The sequence below is a fragment of the Mustela nivalis genome (assembly GCF_964662115.1).
Source record: "Mustela nivalis genome assembly, chromosome: 5".
In the NCBI taxonomy this organism is placed as follows: domain Eukaryota; kingdom Metazoa; phylum Chordata; class Mammalia; order Carnivora; family Mustelidae; genus Mustela; species Mustela nivalis.
Window position 1 is genome coordinate 72,072,692 of NC_139024.1, and position 26,195 is coordinate 72,098,886.

Consider the following 26,195-nt stretch of genomic DNA (forward strand, 5'->3'; position numbering starts at 1 on the left):
TAAAGAATGAGGTTCACATCGTTTAAACAGTGGGTTTCATAGCAGAAACACTGGAAAGGAGGTAACTTCAGGACAGGTCCTGGAGACCTCCTTAACTTCCATAGTAAATGGTTTGGACTTTGTGAGATGAAAAAATTATTTTTTTGTGAAAGGTTCTGCTCTAGAGTACCAGAAGACATATGACATATTTCATAATTTCAGGAAGATCATAGCTTTTCTTTTTTGCTTGGAGCTTTTAAATATTTTTCAGTTATATATTGTGTCTATTAATAATTCAACTTGGACCATGAAAGCAAGTCATATCTAGAGGTCGAAGTTTTCTCAAAGAAGGGTTCCGGTTTCTAGTGAGAACTTCTCAAACTAGTCCTGGACGTAAGGGATTCCGAGTCTAAGATGATATGGAAAATTGGAATGCTAAGGTGACTTCCATAGTTTTTCAACCCTGTTAAGCTAAGTACATGCTTCAGGATTTGAGAAAGGCATCCAGAGGAAAGTGAGCTATTACGGATAAGCTTTGTCCATGGATATTAAACTCATGATATTTTTTGAGAAAATATCATATTGTCTATTGCTTGCAAACAATCAAACATTAGTCTATCAGCTCCTTGAATAAAGGGATCATGACCTGTTTGGGATTAGCAGAATCTCTAACAAGTTCAGTGCCTGGCATATGGCACAAGTACAATAGATCTCTAGCAGGTAAATGAATAAATGAGCACATTACTTTGGCTATTTCAGCTTTATAATTTTAAGTACATAACAAAGTGCATAAACATATGTACTCATTTGATGTTTAATAAATAAAAATAAAAATAATATTATAATAACAAACCCCTGGTCAGCTTAAGGAGTAGACCATTACCACTACCTCTGAGTTTCTTGAACACATCTCTTTCTTTCTTCTTTACAATATTTGTAGTATCCTGATTTTTGTGTCTCTTATTTCTTTGCTTCTCATACTATGTATTAATTGAAATCCACATTTGTATTAAATGTAATTATATATGTATTATTTGGTGACTTCTTTTATTCTTGTGTTTGAAATGCACTCATGTTTGTGTGTACATTTGTACATAATTTGTTTTTCACTCTGTCGAGTATTCCAAAGCAGGAGTAGGCCCTGAAGTACTTATTCATTCTAGTATTGTTTTGGATTATTTTCATGTTTTTTATTTCCCGTACATATTCATATGTTAACATGTATTTAAATACTTTCAACAGCAAAACATAATTACTAGCTTGGAATTTAATACTCATATGTATTCTTCGGTCTCTCTTCTGTATCTTAGAAAAGATAATTAGACATCTCACTGCTAGGTGATAAAGAACTTATAAAAGTGATAATTGCCCAGGAATTCTGGGACAGAATCCAGACTGTTACAAAGGACTCTAACTGTATTATTATGCATGATATGCATATTATATACACAGTGATTACATAACTGTATCATGTATTTGTGTATAAATGTATAATATAACCACCCAAAGGAGGTGGAGATAAGATAAGCCTTTTACTTCATTTATTCTTAGCTATTTCATGTGTAGAAAAAGAAAGAAACAGAAAGAAAGAAAGAAAGAAAGAAAGAGCGAGCTAGCAAGAAAGAAAAGGAAGGAAGGAAGGGAGGGAAATAAATTGGATGTATTGGAAAGTAATGAAATCTAAAGTCATTCTCTTTATATAAAGTGAATCTGTAAATCCCTCACATTGCTATTCCTTAATCTTTTTCTTTGAGATTTTTACTTGGGGTTGAGGGAGGTATAGTTTTTCAACAAATTTTTTTTTTTCCATAAGTAGTTCCTGACTCAGGTTATCATGTCACTAGATATATGACTTTTCCAACTTTGAAAATTATCTCAGTTAAATTGTATAATACTACTTAGTTTGTAAAATAGGGGGACTTTTAGAAACATAATGATCTCAACCATATATTGCTTATCTGTCATGTGAGCAAAATACTTAATTCAGTTATTAAAATATTTTAGGAAGTAGGAATCCTACCAAGCCGCAACATGCACCACTCTGTCTCCAGCATATATAGAGTCATTGGTCATTATTTTATATTTGTATGGTTGTTTATTTTTGTTACCGTCTCTTATCAGTCTCCCTATAATCTGTTACCGATACTCCAGAGTTTTAGTCACCTGGTACCTTACTCAGTCTGGTGGTACCAAGTGAAAAAAAGTTTACAAAGAACAATTTCATATATATGTGTATATGTATGTGTATATATATATATATATATATATGTATTTGTGTGTGTGTGTCTGTGTGTGTATCTATATGACAGTTTAAACAGAAAGTCTATTGCTCATGAAACTGTCTTGGGTTAAAGAAATACATAACCCAGCAATGAATACTGTTATGCTGAAAAGAAATTAAAAAAAAAAAAAAAGAAAAAAGAAAAAGAAATACATAACCTTACTTAAATTTGCCAAAGCAAATAATTTATATTTAACATACATTTTAGTATTTTATTTTTCTCTAGATTTTATTTTATAATATCATTTATATTTAATAGATTTTAAAGTTTTTAGGTCTGAAAAGAAAGCCCTGATCTTTTAAAGAGGTCGGAACGTTATTAACATTTAATTTGTAATGAGAAATTATTGTGAATCTTTTAAAATTTATTTTTTCGAATGCTTAGGACTGAACTGTTCCTCAGAGACTCTAGTATGTTATCACACTTATATGTAAATGACATCCCTGATTATCTTTCAGATATAACAAATATATGAAAAGGAGAAAAGACCTGGTAAAGTAGGAATATCTTTTCTATAGGCATATTGGAGTTGTTAAATAATGCCATATAAACGTCAGGAGAAAATGGTAGAGTTACATCATCACAGAAACTTCACTATTTGGAGAGAGAAAATGGAATATATTTCATGAGTGAAGGGGTTTTATTTTTGATCAGTCATTATGGTTTTGAAGAAAGGGGTTGAGTTCTACAGCAAGGGCAATGTCCGTGCAGGAGTCGCATGATGCCAATATCCAGGTCATTCTTCTTTGCAACATTCCTGTTTCAACCTGTGCTTTTGCTCTGTACTATATGGTAACAGGCAGAATCCCATGGAAAAATGTGCATCCATTTGAGTAAAGCTTCTACAAGGTGAGCAGGTTTAGCTAGCTCACCACCACTTATATTTTAAAATTAGTTCAGGAACACTCTCCCTAGGGGAAACCATTCTTAACTCTCAAGTCCCAGAGTTGAGTGTCCCTCCTGTGTGTTCCCATAAAGTAGCCTGTTCATCTCTATGGAGAACTTTGTACATTAGATTATGATTCTTAAGCTGTGTGCATGGTCTGCTAAAATATAATCTTATTTAAGGGCTATTTATTTTTTCAGTGCCTTTTATAATGACAGATGCAGAAGAAGGTTCAACAAATGTTAGCAGAAAAAAACAATTAAGCATTAGGTTGAAAAAAGGGTAACCACCACGACGAACCTACCTGGGAAGAAATGTGAGCCCTGCATTGAGCTTCATTCAAAAGGTGAATTAGAATGCTAGAAGCTGGCGCTAAGAAAATAAGGCCCTGAGGAAGGCCCACGCTTACAGGTTGTGAGATATTTACACAGAGTAACTGGAGAAGGGAGACGTTTTGATTTAGCAATCTTTTTAAAGATATGACTATGTGGATTTTGACAAGATAATTAAATAGTTTTATAGCATGTTTTAGTTTTCTTTCTGGACTATTAAAATACTTTCTGGATTATTAAAATAATTCATATTTATAAATTAAGTATGTACATAATTATACTAAATTAGAAATTACACTAAATTATAAATTAAGAATGTATGTAAGTCTATCTCCAGTTGAAGACGGAATAACGAGGTGATCAAAGTACTGCAAATAGGAAGCCATATATAGCACCGGGAACCCTTATGGTAAGTATACTATGAATTTGTCCACCAAACACCAATTTCTCCTTTTGTTGGTAATCGCATGCTGACCTTCCTTTGAGACCTGTCCTCTCCCAACTCTATTACTGTGACTTAGCAGGGACAAGAGCCTAATAAAAAATATATGAATTTAACTTGGGCAACTCGCATATTTCATTTCCTTAGTCACAAAGACTGGTTGAAAGATGAACATGTAACCCAATGTGAATCAATCCCAGCTTATCCTGGGATTTTTCCTGGTGTAAGTAGGAGAAAGGAGTACCCTTTCAATTGCACTTGGATCAATGCCGATATAGGTCTCGAGTTGCCAGGTGTTGTCAAGGCAGCATGACCTTTCTGAAATGCAACCCATGCGTAAGAAATCTGAACCTGATGCTCTGATGATGTTGTCTGATCTCTCAGAATCAGTTTATCCTGTAGTTAGAATTGGTTCTTAACACATCAGTGACTTGAAACAATAATTTCCACATTAGAGAGCAACTCCTTTTTTCTAGGAAAGGCTTACTTTTTTATTATTTCAGAAATAAACTATGAGGAGAATGCTTTAGAAAATTTAGAGACTTAGATACCAGTCAAAATGATCCATCTCTAAGTTTAGTCTCCTCTCAAAAAGTATTATTTCATAATATTCAAATATTGGTTTTAACTTTTTTTTAAGGTTGTTTTTTGTTTTTTGTTTTGATAGACAAAGATCACAGGTAGGTAGAGAGGCAGGCAGAGAGAGAGAGAGGGAAACAGTTTCCCAGCTGAGCCGAGAGCCCGATGTGGAGCTCGATCCCAGGACCCCGAGGTCATGACCTGAGCTGAAGGCAGAGGCCTAACCCACTGTGCCACCCAGGCGCCCCCAAATATTGGTTTTAAACCCCTGTTTTGTAGTTTATGTAGTGAGTTTTTGTTTTCTTATTTGTTTTTTGTGTTCAGCTAGTTGTACTCACTTTTTAGGAAAATAGGTGCTAAGTGTTTTAACAAAGGAATGAACATCTTGAGCAAAATTTGTTTTTAGCTTTTCTTTGTTTTTCTTTGTTCTTCTCCAACATTACTTCTCTTAGGGCAGATAAGATTGGCAATGATGGGATGATGACTAACTATAACTCTATCATTTCCTTTTAGGTTGGCTAATGGGCAAGGCCATCTCTGTTCTTTGGTAAAATCGTTGAGGGGCAAGCTCAGTGTTTGAACAGAGATTTTTCTCTACAGGACATTTCCAAGCACATTTGAGTTACTGGGATAATGTGAATGCATCTTTCTGAGAGAGATGCCCTCAAACACTGTTGATGCTTACCTGAGAACAAAACCTTTCAGCCACAAGTATTTATTCCAACTTTTCCTAAACAAAAGGACCAAATGTCTCTTACAGTTTGTGGCCACAAGTTGTGTGGAGCACACTGTTTGAGTTGAGTTCCTGTCACTTGCAATCTATTCATTGCAACAGAGTCTCCAGATAATAACTGCTGAAGAATAAACTGGGAAAGTTTTGTTGTTTGAGGTATAGTTGATAAAAAAAATGTTATGTTCATTTCAAAGAAGTGTTTTAATGAAGGGAGGAATTTGGTCAGATTAATACTTTAGAAAGGTCAAATGGACTTCACAGTGAGGAAGGAAGTTTTAAGAACTAAGAACTTTTACCCTCATGTAGGCAAGAGATAGTGGTGGCCTTCATTACATAGGTGCCAGTGGTCTTGGGGAGAGATAGGAGAGTTGAAAAATATCCTAGCAATAGACCTGGATTTCCTCACTGATTGATTGATAGAGGGTATGACAGAGAGGAAAGTGTCATTAAAAGACCCAGGATTCTGACTTCCAAATTGGATGGAGGTTGTTGCTATTTCCTGAGACAGAGAGTACAGGAGATTGGAGTGGGAGTGGAGAAAGCAGAAAAAATGAACCATTCAATTTTGCGCATGTTGAATATAAAATTTGAAAAATATCCAGGTCTTAAACAGGTCTGGATCTCAGTAAAGAATTTGGGCCAGAGACAAAGACTTAGAAGCCATCATTCTTCTGGTACAGGTCGGAGGTCATAATGGGCAGCCTTTTAACTGATTGATTTTCGGTTATCATTTCCTTTTTCTGAGAATAAGTCGCAAGTTTTTAGTAAAAGGATCAAACAATTTTACATAAAAATATTAACTTGGCCATCACTTTTAGAAATGAGAATTAGTTGTTAACACATAAAAGGTGAATTCACAAGGAAAACATCAGCTTTGATTTTTTCCCCTTATTTTTATATTTTAAAGATTTTATTTACTTATTCAACAGACAGAGATCACAAATAGGCAGACAGGCAGGCAGAGAGAGAGAGAGAAGCAGGCTACCCACTAAGCAAAGAGACTGATGTGGGGCTTGATCCCAGGACCCTGGGATTGACCTGAGCCAAAGGCAGAGGCTTTAACCCACTGAGCCACCCAGGTACCCCCATTTTTAATTTTTTTGAAAATTTTGTAAAATCAGGACCATTGGCCTTATATTTTTTTCCTGACAACAACAATAAGAGATGGGATAGCCTGTTCTCCATAAGGCCCTTTGTCCAAGAAAATTTGATTTTTAAACTTGGCCCTTTTGGTGTTTCATATTACCTTATACATTGCATTTAAGATAGAAATTGTAGTTAAATGCCCCAAGTAAATGTGAGCAAGAACACAATATTTAAAAAGCAGAGAAAAGGGAAACTGCAAATTTGACTTGGATGAGGCAAGTAGAAAAATAGAATGAAAACTGAAGGAAGTCAAGAAAAGAGAGCATTTCAAAGTAAAGAGCACGGTCATGAGTATAAAGGTAAGACAAAGAATAAAAATGTCCACCAAATGTAATAAAGAGGGATAGAGTAATAGGTAGCTTAGGTGAAAACAGTGAAATGAAGGTGTTAGAAATTACAAAATTAAAAAAGTAATCTTTATTTATTCAAAAGAAAACAATTTCATTGACTCTTAATCTTTTAATTTTTTAAAAAATAAAACCACACAAGCATATTAAAAAATATAAAAGTTAGTACCTATTCTAGACTTTCTTTTCTATGCTGCTTATCCTTTATCCTCAATTTTTCACATTATGTTGCTGGCAAATTTCTCACGTCAACAATTTTCTTTGAAAACATGCTTTTTAGTGGCAGCTTAGTATATAATCATGCGAATAACTTATGTAAATAACCTCTATTCTTGTACTTTAGTTTTCTTTCCCCTTTTTTTGCCATTAAAAGTAATAAACACTTCAATGAATGGTATAAATAAATCTTTGTGTGTATAATCTTTATCTGATTACATTTAAATGTAAAATTACTAGATCAAATTGATTTTTCAAAATAGATCACATCAGTTTGTAGTACAGGCGAATATTCTGCATCCTCAGCAATATACGGGTTTTAAGAATTAAATACACAGTTTTCTCTCAGCATTTGAGTGCAATTGACCTTTGAACACACAGGTTTGAATTGCACTGGTCCACTTGTACACTTTTTTTTATCCCCTCTGAAAAAAGCTGCCTTATTTCCATATGGTCCCTGGCTAGGGAAAGGGTTCCAGGGTCATTAAAAAGCTGCACAGGGACGGAAGGAAGAGGCTCAGGCGGAAGCCCTAACACCAGAGGAACAACAGAGGCACCCCTCGAAGCCCGCTGGGCTCTGGGGGCTCCTAATTCCTGCTTGACTTTAAGCCTTTCCAGAGACTGGCCCAGGCCAGCCTGCAGAGGAGAGTAGGGTGGCCGCCTACTTCCTGATGCTATTCGCCTCTTACCCAGGAAGCGGCTCATCAGGGAGTCAGAGGTGGGGTATGGCTGCCTGGGCGGAACCCAGGGCCTGCAGAACCCCCGCCTGGGGCAGGTTCTTGTCCAGGACCGGGGTGACCGCGGGACGTCCTGGGTTTTACCACCTGTCTCGGGGCGGCGTGTGCAGGCCCAAGGGGAGGGCGCGGTTTCCGAGCTGGGTTTGCGCTTGGGAGAGCTAGGAGGCCTCGCGCTTCTCCAAAGTCCATGCCAGAGCACATGGCTGGAGACCTCCAGAACCACGTCGTCACGAGGCAAACAGGCCCAGGGAGAGGCAGGTGTGGAAGCCCCGCAGGTGCGTGTGTCGCTGGAATAATTCCCGTGAATCTGGGGCTCATGATCGATGGCAGTGAGGAGCTAAGTGCACAAAGACGGAACGAAACAAAGAAAACAAAACACCAGTGTTGGCTGGTCCTGGAGGCAGGGGATGCTGCGACCATGGCTCTGAAGGTTGCGATTGGAAGAGAGGTTGGAGGGTGGGTCAAGGTTGCCGGAAGGGGTGGCCTTGGGCTTGTTCCCTGATCCCCCCACACTGTGGTAGCGAGAGATGGATCCCCGGGAACCCCCACCGCAGGAACCATGGAACCCTGTTGGAGAATCTTTAGCCATTACCTGGTGAAATACTGCTTCTCCCTCTAAGCCGTCTCGCCTTTCAGGTGAGGATGCAAGGTCACCTAAGACCTTTTCACTGCGGCTAAAATGTCTCTTCTATTCTTATATGTTGAATTCTTTTTACCTCTCTTTAATAGAGAATATTTTCTTTTTTCCTTGGTCCACGTACGAACCTTCTCTTACCCTATGTCCAGAAGTCTTCATTTGAGTTGTTATTTTTCAACTCTAGAATTCAATTTGATACTTTTAATAGATGGCACTTCTCTACTGAAATTCCCCTTGTCTTCTAGTTTCTACCATGTTAATCAAAATTATTTTAAATTGCATGCTTCATAACTCCATATCTGAGCTTTTTAAATTATTAAATCCTAGACATTGTGTTTAAAATACTGTAGAAGTTCTGGCTGCTTTTCCCCAGTGACAGGGTGTTTGCTTTTGTCCCGCATCTCAAATGGGGCAGATCACTTTAATCCAATCAGGGGTTGAGGTAACTTTGATCTGGGCTTCAATATTCTAAGGCCTATTTATAATCAACCCGTTTGTTCTCTTAGGGACTAGGCTTCAGGGGCCCCAGCCAAAAACACAGGGTATTTACCAGAGCTCCTTCCTCCCCCTTAGCAGGGTGTGTTTTCCCGCCAGTGAGACCCCAGAAAGTGCTGCTTGGTTTTGTCAACCTTTTACAGATCACTTTCTAACCAGTGTCATACAATCAACTCTATGCTGGTTTTGAACGCGCGAAACCCTGAAGGGAGAAAATGGTGCTAAACAACTCATTTCTGTTTCCCTAGATGCCTTGCTAGCCCCAAATTCCATTTTTTATCTCTTTAGCTATCTGAAACTGCTAGAAATTCAACTCGGCTTCCTTCCCCCTTAACGACCATGTAGGCTCTGCTTTTCAGCTTCTCTTTTGATGCCAAATTTTAATCCACACATGCCTTGAGGGGAGAAAAGGGGTGGAAGGTTGGGTTCCTCTCATTGTGTTTCCCTGTTTTTCTGGTTTTGGCATCTCAAGTCCCAACTGCTCTGATAGCTCTCCTATTCCTTAAAACAAGAGTGTCAAAAAACCATTCACTATTCTTGTTGCCGTTGGTTGGAGAGCTGGTCAGATACAGGCTCATAGCCAGAAGCAGAAGTCCTTAAATATTTTTTATTTGCATATCACTTAATATGTGCTCTTTATGCATCCCAGACATCAATTCTTAATTTGAAGTGTGTGTGTGTTTTTATTTTCTATTTTGTTAAAGCTTCTTTTTGATTTATAGACATATTTCCTATGTCTGTCATCAAATCTATTAGTCTTTTCCTTGCATTAAATTCTTTAAAAAATTCTTCCCTTACTTTCTTCAGACATTTTTCTATTTTCTCCTTTGTTTTATTTTTATTTAAGCTTAACTTTTAAATTTATCTAAATTTAATTTTGGTGCCTAGAATGTTAGGGAACTAACTTACTTGAAAAATATTTAACAACTATTTGTTGAATAAAACATTTTTCTCTACTGCGTTGGAATTTCACCTTTTTCATATGGGAAAGCATTGTACTCTGGTTTGTTTCTGAGCTCTCATTAATATCATTATTATTGCACTTGTAATTTACTGTTTCAGTTGTTCAACTGTAGTCATCCACTTTAGATTCAAGTACCTTCTCAAAATTTTTATTTGTCGGTTTTGTCTTGGCTGTTCATGTCACGAATTCCTTGCCTACGGTGTCAGAAGTGATTTCTATCTAGACTAAAGTAGTAACCGTGGGGATACAGAACAAGAACAGAATGAGTGACAGTGAGGGGTTGAGGGATTCAGAGGCCAGAAATGGCTTCTCCCATGATGCAGCCTTCTGGCTTGGGAAACTGGTAGAATGTAATCTACTCATTAACCAATCTCATTAACTAAGATTGGTAATATCAGAGAATCAGATTATAGCAGAAACCAAGGGTTATCTGTTGGAAGAACAGAAGCAGGGATAGCATACATAACTAAGATACAGGTGATATTTCAAAAAGGCTTTATTGGCTAGTAGGATAGAAAGTTGATTTGGGAAAGTTAAAAAACAAAAATAAAAACAAACAAAAAAAGCAAGTAAAATCTAGCTTGGAGTAAGTATGAAATGAAATTGGTTGTGGCACCAGTTCTAAAAGATGTATGATTTTTTAAGGAGCCGTCCACAGCAGCCCTTTTTATATGATCTGCAATGTGAGATATGCTATTAGGCTGTAAACAGTATTTGCAGCCAATTGAAGAGCCTGAGCTTGGGTGTGCAGGAGGCAGACTGATCAAGTTTGGGAGATTTTGGAGACATAGTTCCAAGTGAGCAAGTAGAAGCTACTAGTGAAAACTATGAATAGGACCCCATAAATTCAAGTTTTGTAAAGAAAGAAATGAAGCCAAGCAGTTTATCGCAAATGTCAAATATGATTTGAGCTGAAAGAGTTTTGTAAGCTCTATATCAAAATAAGGTTGCGTTTTTATTGCTTAGTCACTTATGTGAAGGGAATGGTGGAGCTGGGATGAGCCCTGACCCCCTCTGTCTAGCTATACTCTGCAGCCTGAAGCTATAACAGTTTCCCAACAAAGAACCAGGAGTTCCCAGTTTATAAGGAGAATGTGCAGCTTCTTACTATCTTTCACCTGTACCTATACTAACTAGTCTTCCTTTGTTTACCCTTAAAGAGACTTAAAAAACATCAACTTGAGGGACGCCTGAGTAGCTCAGATGGTTAAGCAGCTGCGTTTAGCTCAGGTCATGAGGATCTAGTCCTGCATGGGGGCTCCTTGCTCAGCAGGAAGCCTGCTTCTTCCTCTGCCTGCAGTTCCCCCTGCTTGTGCTCTCTCTCTTTCTCTGACAAATAAATAAATAAAATCTTAAAAAAAAAAAGAAAGAAAATATCAACTTGAGTTGTATAAACTAGGTATAAAACATTGTGCTAAATACAAAGAATAGAGATGGGGGAATTATATATTTTTTAAGATTTTGTTTATTTATTTGACAGACAGAGATAATAAGTAGGCAGAGAGGCAGGCAGAGAGAGAGGGGGAAGCAGGCTCCCCGCTGAGCAGAGAGCCCCATGTGGGGCTCTATCCCAGAGATCACAACCTGAGCCGAAGGCAGAGGCTTTAACCCAGAGGCTTTAACCCATGGAACCACCCAGGCGACCTGAGAAGGGGAACTTTTAAGGGATCTGTTTCAATAAGGGTTCTCTCACTTCTTTGACTTTGGACATGCCCCTCTCCCTACTATTTGGACCACAGAATCCGAAATGCAGAATTTTAGTCTGGGGAGAAATTGCTTGATTCATTGACTCCTTCTACTTTTTTTTTTTTTTCCATTTAATAATTGAGCCAAATGAGGAACAGAGACAATAAGGCTGAAGTCACCTATACATCTAAAGAGAGTTAAACCCAGGAAACCCAGTTTCCTTACAACAGATTTAGATACTTTCACTATTCTGTAGTGATTAGAAAATTCGTATTAACCTACTGGATTCATTTACTGTATCATTTTGCATATTGTGCCCCTCCCCCGCCCTCCTTTAAGATTCAGCAAAATTTTTAATGTGGAACAATAAAAAGTTGTTTTGATCCTCTCTCTTCAGAGTATCAGATTTCTCAAAAAAGCTGACACAGAGCACTTTTGTAACCAAATTTAATGTGAAAGCACTGAGAGTATGCAAATAAGGCACAAAGCCAAACTTTAGAAATAAGCTAAAGACATAAAGAATTAACATGGTGCTATTTTAAGATTTGACTCTAGTCCTGTATTCCTATTCTTTTCTGGTTCAAAAAGCCACATGCAGCCCTAAGTCCCAACAGTCTTGCCAGTGTTGTAGAGGCGCACCTGGGCTGGCAACAGACAGAGTGAGCTACTTACCAACTCTTGGTTTTTTTTTTTTTTTTTTTTTTTTGGCATTGTCTGTTAAGACGTGCTCACCGCCGCCCCCCCATCCTGTTCTGCTTCAGTGTCAGAAGGAAATGAAGCCACAATGAGAACAAAAAGAGCTGTCACACCTTTTGTCCCCTGCCTCCTCCTTCCCACCTCACAGTTCTCCCCACACAGAGCTACTCCACCCTAGTGGGACTCTAGTGTGACATCCTCGCCTGCCCGAAGGAGGAATGATCAACAGGGACAACAGCTGCAAACAAGCGACACCCAGAAGGCAGGAGCTTCTGTAAGTGCTTGGACTGTGCAAGACCCAAGCCATGGCATTGTCGCTGGAAGAGTTCGTTCAGTCCCTTGACCTCAGGACACTTCCTAGGGTCCTAGAAGTCCAATCAGGCATCTATTTTGAAGGTAAGCACCCTATTCTCCCTTGGCTGCTAGAAACTACTAATAAGGAATGCACTTTTGGGAACTGGAAGGGGAAATTTTAATAGAAAATATGTGAGTTCTGTTGAAAGAAAGGTAATCACAAAAGAAAGAAAGTAATTAACGGATAGGTGGTTACAATCCCAGAGTGCTAGAGAGAAGAAACTGGGGTAGATAAGGGAAAAGGAATTAAGTGAAACTTTTTGAGCTTTTTTGTAGGCCTCTTAACAGTCCAACATGTCTCTTCTTTGAGATGGGTTATACTCCAGGAGTGAAGAGTTACTATGCATGTTTATATCTCTAGAATATGCAAAATAAAATTGTATTTTTTTTTTAATAAAACAGCTATTAAAAACACAGTGTTTAGAAACAAAAACTAACCAAACTCTTAACCACTTTGCAGTGTTACTTATGCCAACATTTCTCTCACTTTTTCTGTAGTGGCCTAACTCCTCTAATTCCTTAAATAAAGACATTCTGATTTGAAGGCATAGAAGTTGATATCTGCTAATCAAAGATGATTTGTAAGAATCTTATGTTGAAAAGTTAGAGTTCAGCTAAGATTCTTAAATAATAAGTTAGTGTGTTTTGAGGTGACTTACTGTGTTAATTCAGTAAAAGAATGTTAAATCCTATGGAATATACCCTAGAATCTTTAAGGAGTGAGTTTGAAAACATGTAGGACAAAGAGTTATTTTCTAGGAAAATATATATTTCTAGTCACAAGAGTGGTAGAATTAGATTCAAAAAAAACTACTGGGAAATTAAGTTTAATAATTGTTGGTAGGCAAATCTGTCCTATTCATAGACAAAATAGGGTTTTAGATATTATATTATGAAATAATGATTGACAAATGTCAGATCTAGCTCATACACACATATACACATTCACCTGCTGTCATCATCAGCTTGACATAGGGTTTTGTTGAATTCATTTGTAAATCGATTATGTGGAATCAGACCATATTATGAAATGTATCTCTGTTCCTAAGCCAGCCCCAAATCATTTTTTTTGTCTCATGTTTTGCTTTTGAAGCTTTGCATGAGAAGTTACAAAGATATTTTTCTTTATTATTGTATATCAACTTTACAGTTTTTTATTTCTCATTTTTTAATCCACTTGGAAGACACTTTGAGATACATTGTAGAGCGATCCAATTTTAGATTTTTTCATATAATAAACCTGATTTCCCAGTACCATTTACTAAGCGAGTCATCTTTCCCAACTGATTTGTGTTGTTACTTTAAATCATGTTATGGGCTCACATCTGGATTAGTCTGTCTCTGAAGTATTTCTTCTACTCCACTCATCTCTTTTCAGTTGTTCTCAAATCACCCTATGTGTGTAACAATGGTTCCAGGTTAAGCATTGTAATATATTTCATGTATAGACCAGACCAGGTTTTTACACCTTTTTGCTAAGTTGACTTAGCTATTCATAGACGTGTAATTGTGTTTTCAAAGAAATTAATTTTGTTATTGAAGAAATGGTACTAGAATGTTAATCAGGTTGTATTGAGTTTATAGATTAACTTGAGAAAATTTGACATTTTTATGTTAACTCTTATAAAAGAAGATAGCTTATTTCTCTATGTGTTCTGACTATCATCATTCTTAAATGTTTTACTACTATATTTTACTTCAATTAAGAGAAAAGAATGTACAGGGGCACCTGGGTGGCTCAGTTGCTTAAGCAACTGCCTTCAGCTCAGCTCATGATGCCAGGGTCCTGGGTTGAGCCCCGTGTCAGGCTCCTTGCTCAGCAGAGAGCCTGCTTCTCCCTCTCCCTCTGTCTGCTGCTCTGCTGCTGCTCTGCCTGCTTGTGCGCTCTCTCTCTCTCTCTGTCAAATACATAAATAAATAAATAAGAAAGAGAAAAGAATGTACAGTTTGATGAGTTTTCACAAAGTAAACACATTTATAGAGCCAACACTCAAGAAATAGAAAATTGCAAATATTCTAAAAGCCTCTGTTTGTGCCCTTTCTCAATCATTATCTACCATCCTCCCCAAAGGTAACCATTATCCTGACTTTTGTCCATTTATGAACTTTACATAAATGAAAAAATTATAGTATGTGTTCTTGGTTTGGTTGGCATATATATTCAACATTATCTTTGTAAAATCCAACCACGATGTTCTAGATAACTTACTCATTTCGATGTGTATAATATTCTCTTTGTTAACTCTACCACAATTTATATACCCATTTTATTGCTCATGCACATTTGGATTATTTCCAGTTTGGAGCTGTTACCAGTAACGTTGTCAGGAACATTCTTGCACAAGTGTGTTCACATGTTTATACATGTGTGTTCACATGTCTGTGCATTTACTTAAGTATATACATAAGTGGAACTGCCATGTCATATGGTATGTGTACGTTCAGCCTTGATAGATAATGTAAAACAGATTTTCAAAGTAGTTATACTAATTTGCATTCCCACTAGCAGCGTGTGTTTGGGAGTCCCAGGTAATCTGCGTCTTTGGCAATACACTTGATGTTATCAGTCTTCGTGACTGCAGTTATTCTGGTAAGAGTATAATGGTAGCTCATGGTTTGAGTTTGAATCTCCCCAGTGACTAATGAGATTGGTCACATTTTCATATGTTTATTGACCTTTTGGAAATACTATTTTATTTTTTTAAGGATTTTATTTTTATGTGATCTCCATAACCAATGTGGGGCTCAAACTCACAAATCTGAGATCAAGTGTTGCACGCTTCTCTGACTGAGCCACGTGCCCTCAGAAATGCTATTTTATGAAAACATTTTTCATGTCTCTTGCTCATCTATTTACTGGATTTTGTAACTTCTTTTTATTGATTATACACACATGCTAACATATGTATCTATGTATGTATGTATATATATATGTGTATATATATATATAGTGGGTCCTGACCTTTTGTCATCAACTTGTGTTGCAAGTATCCTCTCTTAGTCTATAGATTGACATTTTATTTTATTTTATTTTTTAAAAGATTTTATTTATTTATTTGACAGACAGAGATCACAAGCAGGCAGAGAGGCAGGCAGAGAGAGGAAGGGAGCAGGCTCCCTGCTGAGCAGAGTCTGATGAGGGGCTCGATCCCAGGACCTTGGGATCATGACCTGAGCCGAAGGCAGAGACTTTCACCCACTGAGCCACCCAGGCGCCCCGACATTTTATTTTTTAAATGGCAGCTTTTGATGAATGGAAGTTTTTAATTTTAGCGTTAGTGTAGTCAGTTAATAATTATTTTCCTTTTTGTGTGTTGTCAAAGAAGATTTTCTTTACCTTAAGTTCATGAAGATGTTCTCTTAGCATTTATCCCATTTGTTTACTCCCTCCTTTTGATCTACAGTCTACTAGAATTGATAATTTTTTATATGATTTGAGATTGAGATCACTGTTTATTTTTTTCTTCTATAGAGCCAATTGGTGCAGTGACTTTGATTGAAAAACTGCCTTTTTCCTACTGCCTTACTGCGCTATATTAGTCATAAACAGTGTCCATACATATGTGGGTGTGTCTCTTTCCATAGCTTCTATTCTGTCCCATTTGTCTAATTGTTATCCTTACATTAGTTTCACCCTATCTTAATTAATGCACGTTTAAAATAATACATAATTTATATTGTATATGATAATATGCTGCAAGAGCTGTGGCTCTCAAATTTGGATGCACATGAAACACCTGGAAAATATTAAAAAAAAATGCTGGATCTCTCCTTAAAGATAAGGAATTAATTATGTGAAAGATCCAGTATCACCATCAGGTTTTGGAAAATATCCCTGATGACTATAATATGCAGCCAAATTTGAGAATTATACTATGGAATAAGTTCTTCCAATTTATTATTCTCCTTCAAGTTGGGCAGTTTGAATTTTCGTATACACTTTAGAGTTAACTTCTCAATTTTCACAAAAGTCTTCTTGGTATTTTGCTTAGCAATGCCTTGCTTTAGAGAGAATTGGCATCATTTTAAATGAAGTCTTCTGACCCATAAACCTGGTATAGCTATCTAGTTATACAGATCTCCTTTCATTTTATAGCTTTTTTTTTTTTTTTTGTGGAGTTCTTATACTTGCTTTTACTCTTAATTTGACTTTTTCATTCTATTATAAATAATATATTTTGAAACTTTCATTTTCTCTTTGTTATGTTTTTTGAGTTCTAAAAATAATACCTTTAGGTTATTTTGGATTTGTTGTGTATATATTTATTATTATATGAATATTGATGGATCTTATTTCTTCCTTCCAATTATTGTATTTTTTTTTTCCTTCAGTTAAAGAACTGACTAGTGCTTCCACCATAAGACTGAATAGGAATAATGATAAAAAAATCACAACCACAGAGAGATTTCAGTAATTCATCCTGAAGTATGTTTTAAGTTAAATAAGTTTCCATTTTCTGATAATTTTTAAAATCATGAATGTATATTTAATTTATCACATATTCTTTCTGTGACTTTTGTGATGATTATATGTTTTTTGTATATATTGATTTTTAAAATGTTGAATAAGCCTTTTCCCTGTGGAATAAAACTAACCTGGTCATATAGCACTAAATTTGGTTTACTAATTTTTTTCTTTTAGAATTTTTGTATCTCTTTTGGAGAATGAATTTAGCATATAATTTTTATTTCTTATCGTGTCCTAACCATGTTTTTGTACTGACTTATGTTGACATTAATAGAATTTCTTGGATGGAGTCTTCTAAAATATGCAAATTTAGTGTTACTTCTCATTTAAATATTTAGTAGACTTCCACATGAAGCCATTCTGACCTGGGATTTTTAATATAGAGATCTTTTAATTTTGATTCAGATTTTTAAATAGTAAGGTCTTCCTATGTGTGAGCATAGTTTCTTTCTCATTAAAACAAAACAAAACCCATCTAGATAAAGTATTAGAGTTCAATAAAATGTCTCCTAGATTAGTTCCTAGAATCCACACACATAAACATATATATATGTATTGCTATATTGACTAATAATCATGTTTCTTCTGTTTTCTCATCGACTATCACTGACATAGAGGAATCAAGTAAATATCAGTAGTACTGATGAACTCTTATTAATTCTAATAGTTTATCTTTTTTATTTGTGTTGGTTTTCCTAAAACCAATAGTTATTGATACCAGTAGAAAGTATCAAGAGTTGCATCTCTTTCCTACTATGTTTTGCAACCTTTTCTTCCCCTTATCTTTATATTGTAGGCCAGGGCCTCCAATACTATTTAAGCAAAAATGGGAATCCTTGTCTAATTCCTATCATAAAGAAAATACATAAAAAATTCTTTCTTTAAGTCTAAGTCTGATGTTCTAAGATTGGTATTTAACCTTCACTGAATTAAGGACGTTTTTATCTATTCCTTGCTTTCTAGGTGTTTTCATAGTAAATAGATACTGAACTCCGTGAATATTTTTTCTTCATTGATTAAGATAATAATGTACTTTGGTTTCTTTAGTCTGTTAATGTACATTACCTTTAAAGAATTTTTGAGTTGAGGGGTGCTTGTGTGACTCAGTCAGTTGAGTGTCTGACTCTTGGTTTCTACTCAGGTCATGAGCTCAGGGTTCTGGGATCAAGCCCTGCATGGGGCTCTGTGCTCAGCAGGGAGTCTGCTGGAAGAGTCTCTCTCTCTCCCCCCACTCCTACTTGCATGCCTACTCACATGCATATGTTCTCTCTCTCTCTCAAAAAAAAAAAAAAAAAATCTGGGGTGCCTAGGTGGCTCAGTGAATTAAGCTTCTGCCTTTTGCTCAGGTCATGATTTCAGGGTGCTAGTATTGAGTTCTCCATCAGGCTTCCTGCTCATCGGGGAACCTGCTTCTTCCTCCCCTCTGCCTGCTGCTCTGTCTGCTTATACACAGGCTCTCTCTCCTCTCTGTCAAATAAATAAATATAACCTAAAAGACAAATAAAATAAATCTTTTGTTTTTTTAAAGAATTTTTAGGATGGCTTAATTGATTAAGCATCTTCCTTCAGCTCAAGTCATGATCCCAGGGTCCTGGGATGGAGTCCTGCATGGGGCTCCCTGCTCAGCAGGGAGCCTGCTTCTCTTTCTGCCCCTCCCCCACTCATGCTATTTCTCTCTCTCACACACAAATAAATGAATAAAATCTTTTTTTTTTTAAAGATATTTATTTATTTATTTATTTGACAGAGATCACAAGTAAGCAGAGAGGCAGGCAGAGAGAGAGAGAGAGGGGGAAGCAGGCTCCCTGTGGAGCAGAAAGCCAGATGCGGGGCTCCATCCCAGGGTCCTGGGATCATGACCTGAGCCGAAGGCAGAGGCTTTAACCCACTGGGCCACCCAGGCGCCCCAATGAATAAAATTTAAAAAAAAAAAAAAATTTTCAAGTGAAGATCCTTTTATATTATATATATTTTTTCAAAATACAATTGTAGAATTGATATTTAAGATTTTTACATTTAATCACATTTGAAATGAGCCAATAAATTCACCTGTTTTCAATTCAAGGCAACACTAACTTCCTAAAATTAGCTATAGTGATTTTTGTTGTTTTCTATTTTCTGGGTAATTAAAAAAACTTTGGAATTTTTCCTAAAAATTTGGTAGAAATCTCCTATAAGAACTATTGACCGACCACAGATTTTTGAAGGAAGATCAGAATTTGGTTTTGTTAATATGCCCTCTTCTTTTGCTTCTTTCATTGATTTCTGACTTGATTTTCATTATTTTATTTCATTTCTCTTTTTGCTCCTTTGCTTATTCTCTAGTATCCTAGGTTGAATCAATAGTCATTTAAAAGACATTTCATGATTCTCTTGATTATAGTTTAAAACTGTAATTTTTCCTCTAAGTACTGTTTTAACTGTGTCTTGTGAATTTTGTCAAGTAGGATTGATTATGCAGCTCACAGTTTATTTCTTTTAATCCAATGACTATTTTATTTATTTACTGATAATATGGGATTTCTTTAGCTATTTAGCTATTCTTAGCTTTTCTTTTGCTTTTAATTAATAATTTTGTTGTATGTTAGAAAATAATAGTCTGTATTACATTGTTTCTTTGAAATTAAGACTTCTATCACTTTATGGTATGACATAACCTACTTTGGAAGTACTTCACATGTGCTCAAAGAAAGCATATGTTGTATTGTTTGGTATGATATTTCTCTATACATACCAAGTAGCTTGAGTTTTTCATTGTTTTGTTTGAATCTTGCTCTCATTTTGTATTTTTCATCTGCTTTATCATTTTCTGAAAGAGTTATATAAAATAAATCCTTTTGTTGTTCATTTATCTAGATCATTCCTCATTTCTGTCTTTTGAGATTGAGTTGTTGCATGTGCTTATATTAATGAGGGTTATAGCTTCTTACTCTTTTTTTGTCATCCTTTTTCCAAATGATTTTTTTAAATTAAGGTCTATTTTATTAGATAATAACATAACTTTTCCAGTATTCTTTTGGAATATTTTTTCTAAGTATCTGCTCTCAGTATTTTGGTGTCTTGTTTTTAGTGCAGGGAAACATATTCTTTATATTCTTTTTGCTTTTTCTAATAGTATAGAAAGTCAAACCAGGTTTTGCCCATCTTGTGGTTATGATTCCATGACAGGAGATTTTGGGAGAAGAGAGGTTTGAGGAAACTTGAGAAAAAGTGGCACTGGTTTGAATGCTCCCAACTTAACCACAGTAATAATAAGCAGGATGATACTCTAATAAGATGTTGCTCATATTAAATCACACTATTGATATGAAGCATAAAACTAGGTTAAAAACTCAAGACTCTGCCTCCTGTCTGTTACAAATGAGAGATGATTTCATAGTCAACTTACAATGTTTGACATTTTCTCTGTCCCTCTTTCGAGAAAAATAGGCTTCATCATAACCCTGAAGATTGGTATGAAGATTAATTGAGCTATTGTATGTAAAATATTTAGCAAAATGACTGGCCCATGGATATCTTACAGGAAATCTTAACTATTATTGTGATTACCATATGTTCATATATAATGAGGAGAACTGATCAGTAATTTCTAAAATCAGAGTGCCTGGGTGGCTCAGTAGGTTAAAGCCTCTGCCTTCGGCTCAGGTCATAATCCCAGGGTCCTGGGATCGAGCCCCACTCTGTTGGGGCTCTCTCTCTGCCTGCCTCTCTGCCTACTTGTAATCTCTGTCAAATAAATAAATAAAATCTTAAAAAATAATAATAATATTTTCTAAAACGTAAAATAAAACTAATTTGAATTCCACTGTTATTACATGTACCAACATAAATTAAATATGGAGAAAAAAACATTAAAAGTTAAAACATTAACAATAAGAACACTCAGAGAAACCATAGAAGAATATATTAAACTAAGGATTTTAAAAAATGAAAAACTAAACTTGTGAAATAGAAAACTTTTTTATTAAAAAATACATAAATGTTTATAAAAATCATTAAAAAATAATAAACAAAAATGAATAAAAATTTTTAAATGAAAAAACATATAAAGGGCAATTCATATGCCAGAAATCATATAAAAATTTCTCAAATTTATTTTATTTATTTAAAAAATTTTGGGGGGGAAGGGGTTTGGGAGAAAGGGGTGGGATTATGGACATTGGGGAGGGTATGTGCTTTGGTGAGTGCTGTGAAGTGTGTAAACCTGGTGATTCACAGACCTGTACCCCTGGGGATAAAAATATATGTTTATAAAAAATAAAAAATTTAAAAAAAAAGAAACATTTGCATGTACTATTGTGTCAATATATTATTAAAATATTTTAATAAAAAAATGCGGAGCACTATTAATTGCTATAATTCATATTTTAAAAATATACACATTTGTGATATATATAGAGAGAGATCTGTTTATCTATCCTTATATATATTGATATACAATAGTTATGCATATGTCCAAATGAAACTTATTAAAATATGAGTGCCTCAAATATGACAATTAAAAAAAGCTTAAAATTATTTTTAAAATAAAAAAAATTTGTTTAAAGATTTATTTATTTATTTACTTGACAGAGAGAGAGAGAGAGGCAGCGAGAGAGAGAACACAAGCAGGGGGAGTGGGAGAGGGAGAAACAGGCTTCCCACTGGGCAGGGAGCCTGATGCTGGGCTTGATCCCAGGACCCAAGGATTATGACCTGAGCCAAAGACAGATGCTTAATGACTGAGCCACCCAGGTGCTCCCAAAATTTTCAAATTTTTTAACCATAAAATGCTAATAATTAATAAATCATTCTTAATAACCTCTGAGATCACAGATATTAAAAAGATTCACAAAACTTACAGGCATGAATGTATAGAAATGAGAGGAGGCATGATTAGTAGGTATGTAAATCACTAAAGACTTTCTAGGAATCAATTGAGCAATATGTGTCAATATATAATATGTAATAATCTGACTCCTAGAAATTAACTTAAAATATAATTATAAAAATCAAGGATAATGATTCTACTACAGTGTTCCTAACAGCCTGTTTTACAGAGAAACATCAAGTGAAGCTCAGCAGGGAATAGTGTATATAAATTATGATAATATTGATCAGGCATTGTTCAACAGGATAGAATTACAGTGGGGAAAAACACAAAGTTCCTATCCTACTGGATCCTATATTCCAGTGCACTGGACAAATGACAAATGAATGATTGATTTAAAATATTTACAAGTGCCATGAAAACTATCTAGGAAGTAAACAGGCAGACAGAAGGGATGCGTTTTGTTTTTAAAGATTTTTTATTTATTTATTTGACAGAGAGAGATCACAAGGAGGCAGAGTGAGGGGGTCAGGCTCCCTGCTGAGCAGAGAGCCTGATGCGGGGCTTGATCCCAGCACCCGGAGGTCATGACCTGAGCCAAAGGCAGAGGCTTAAACCTCTGAGCCACCAGGCACCACAGAGATGAGTTTTTGATAGGATGATTAAGGCAAGTATCTCTGATGAGATGAAATTTGAGCAGGGGCCAGAATAAACTGAAGAAATAAGCTTTTCACAGATCTGGAAGAACATTCCCACAGAGGACAGAGCAAGTGCTAACCACCTAAGGGCTTTCTTCACCTAATCGGACAACTCGGAGGAAGCCAGTGAGAAAGAAGCAGAGCAACTGAAGGGAGGATGATGGGGACGAGGCTGAGGATGTGGGTAGACACAGATGGTTGAGGCCTTGAAGGCTCTAGGTGTAGGTAATCTACTGACAGGCTGGGAAGCCAGTGGGGGCCTGTAACATCAAGTGATCAGGAAAGGCCACTCTGAAGAACTGATTTAGGAGCAGAGGCCTGAGGGATGAGGAGCAATTAGCCAAGAAAAGATCTTGGAGATGAATGTTCTGGACAAAGTGAAAAGCTAGTGTAAACATCTGGAGACCAAAAAGAGCTTAGTCTGGGGAATAGAAAAATATTCCTGTCACCTCGAACATAGAGAAGAAAGCAGAAAGGAAAGTCATAAGAGAAGATAGGTGTTTGTGCATTCAGTAGAGTGGTTGTGGAGGTCAGGGGAAGAGGGCTTCAGTGCGGAATGCAAAATCTCTAGTGGTCACGTGACATATAAATATCTGTTATTTATCCAGGTAGAAATTTCAGGGAGACAATTGAAAAGCCAGTTTTGGCCACAGAGTGAGATCATCGCTGGAATGCCCCATCTGTGACTTAATTAATCAGGACTTTATTTGATCATAGAGTTCATCAGTTTAAAAAAAAGGAACAAGTACCCTTTATATATGCATTTCTTTATTGACATTTATGGTCATTCTAAAACATACACTGTAATAAAAATTGTAAGAGAAGTAAAGAGAAAATCAGCACTATGCACTATATATAACATATACTTAGAGCAGATTTTCATTACTGTTGGTGGCTGCCAATCTATATGTGAAATACTCTTCATCAATCCGATTTTGGCAGCTTCTTTAGATAGTAGTTGTATGCAGCTGATGACAAGTTAGTACTAGGAATAGATGTGTCTCTCTGCCATTTTCTTCTTGATGGGCTCTGTAGTCTTCAATTCTCAAGTGTCTTTGTGAGCCTCTTGCAAAGTTATTGTCTATTTTGTGAGTTAGTATAGTTAAAATTAGATTATAATAATTCTTAAATCAACTTAACTTGATGCATATAAAATCCATTATATGGAAGTATTGCAAGTCAATGAATTATTAGGACCATTAAAAAAAAAATTAGTTCCAGTGTAGTTAACATATACTGTTACTTTAGTTTCCGATGTATAATAGAGTGATTCAGCAGTTTCATATATCACTTGGTGCCCATCAAGATCACCTCCACCCACTTCCCATCTGATAACCATCAGTTTGTTCTCTGGAGTTAAGAGTCTGTTTTGGGGTTTGTCTCTCTCTCTCTCTCTTTTTTCCTCTCTTTGTTCATTTTTTCTTTTTTAATTCCACAGATGAGTGAAATCATACAGCATTTCCTTTCTCTGACTACTTGTTCTACGCTCTAGATCCATCCATGTTGTTGCAAATGGCAAGATTTCACCTCAGAAATCTGAATAGTATTCCATTGTACATACACCACATCTTTATACCACAGTCATCACTTGGGCTGCTTCCATACCTTGGTCATTGTAAATAATGCTGCCATAAACACAGGGGTGTATATACAACCCTTTGAATTTATTTATTTTTTGTTCTTGTGTGTTATCCCCCAGTAGTGCAATTACTGTATCATAGGGTAGTTCTATTCTTAACACTTTGAGGAACTTCCATACTGTTTTCCACAGTGGCTGACCCACTTTGCATTCCCACCAACAGTGCACAAAGATTCCTTTTTCTTGATTAGGACAGTTCTTTTAACTTTCATTTTTTGCAATTCCCAATCTTAGTATAATGTAGCCTATTTTTGTCATGTGACCATTTGATGTGGGAATAAACTAGGATTTTTTAATAGTAAGTATTAGTAAAGTTTAAAATTAAATATTAGAAGGATGTCTGACTGGCTCAGTCAGAAAAGCATGCAGCTCTTGATCTTGGGTTTGTGAATTTGAGCCCCACATTGGGTGTAGAGATTGTTTAAATAAATAAAACTTAAAAAAATAAAGTTAAATATTAGAAGACACTTATGTTAACTACTAGCATAACTTAATTTTCTTATTTGTTTAATATAGAAATGAACATGAATTGAAGCCCATATTTTATTCTCTTACCTCACATCATTAATACTCTATGGAGTGTTGTAGCCTACTTTAGAGATCTGTGTTAGAAGATAACGTTAAGTGTCATCATAAATCCCAGATTAAAGCCTGGGTAAGCTAGTTCATGAATAATTATAATTGTAGATTACTTGACTTGTGTCACCTTATCATGTTCAGCTCTTTGAAAGAATAGTTTATCACCAAGGAACAAATTTGAAGAATAAAGAAAAAATGGTATTCATTTATTTTAATTTTCCCTTTTGAGTACATTATAAGATTATGATTCCTGACTTTTGTAGCCATAGGCCTTGTATTAGCCAATGGAATGAGAGCAGAAATAATGTGTATCATTTGGAGGGAGATGTTTTATGGACTGTTCATAATCTAACACATTTCATTGTGGTAGACCATGTCGAATGATGATGGAATGGAATCTTTGACACTTTGGGTCCCTAAATGACTATAATAATTAGATAGGTTTCCCTTACCTACCTGTAGTGGACATGTAGTGGAATAAAAAATATACCTTTATTGTTTAAATCTCTAAGACTTTGAGTTTATTTGTTATATGAGCATAACCTTAATTTCCCTGATTGATGCAGGTTATATTTATTATGATTAGAATTGTACTTATTATCAATTAAAAAAATTAACCATCAGACATACAAAGGAGACAGTCCTGTAATGCCAGGAAAGTTACTTGGTAATAATGCTACTGCATGTTTATGGGAAAGTGAGTTCACCACTCTGGGTCAGGAAACATTATCTGTTGCTTCTTTAGCTACTCTCCATATTGCTAACATTACTGTTTATCACTGTTTGCTTCACTTATGTAACCATTTTGACTTTAAAATTTGGCAAAAAAGAAAGTTTGCTTGCATTATGATCACATTCAATGAACTGGATTTTGAGACAGTTGGTTTTCTGCTTTATAGAAATAGTGTATGCACATGACTGGCAAACTGGCAAATGCAGAAACATGAAATTATCAACGACTTCATCCAAGAAATACTATTAATATGTTATATATTCTAATTTTTATGAAATTTGGAATTAACTTCAAAAAAGAGAAAAATTGATGCCAAAATTCCTTTTTCCCTGTTTTGTTTTTCCCCCACAAGCTCCTTAGTTTAAGCCACCATAATTTATTGCCAGGATTATCAAAATATATGCTGAATTTCAGGTCCCCCTCTTCTACTCATTCATATCTAAAATTTATTCTCAACATAGTATCCAGAGTCACACTTTGAAGTTGTACATCTGATTATGCCTCTCCTGTCTGAAAGCCTCCAATGGCTCTCCATTTTTTTTTTAAGTAAAAACTTTACAATGGATAATAAGGCCCTCTATTTTTCCCTCCTTACTCCCATTAATTATATGAATACCTGTTTACCAGCCATGCCAGCCTCTTCACTTTTCCTCAGACTTGAGGATGTGCTCTTGATTCAAAACTTTGCTCATGCTCTTCCCTTCTCCTGGCAAGTTCTTCTACCAGATGTCACCTTGGCTAGCTCTTTTTTTCCTTT

At 35.8% G+C, this 26,195-nt stretch overlaps 1 protein-coding gene across 4 annotated transcripts in view; it reads left to right on the forward strand.

Moving 5' to 3' along the window:
* The first annotated feature begins 11,943 nt into the window (after positions 1-11,943).
* Positions 11,944-26,195, forward strand: part of THEMIS (thymocyte selection associated) — a 183,317-nt gene continuing 169,065 nt past the window's right edge. For 3 of the 4 annotated variants that reach the window (XM_082729875.1, XM_082729877.1, XM_082729876.1), the window contains exon 1: positions 12,238-12,553. In XM_082729875.1, the coding sequence (XP_082586001.1) occupies positions 12,463-12,553 (91 nt within the window). In that variant the 5' untranslated portion in view covers positions 12,238-12,462. Of the gene's footprint in view, positions 12,554-26,195 lie in introns of all 4 variants that reach the window. The other variant, XM_082729874.1, reaches the window with a different exon arrangement.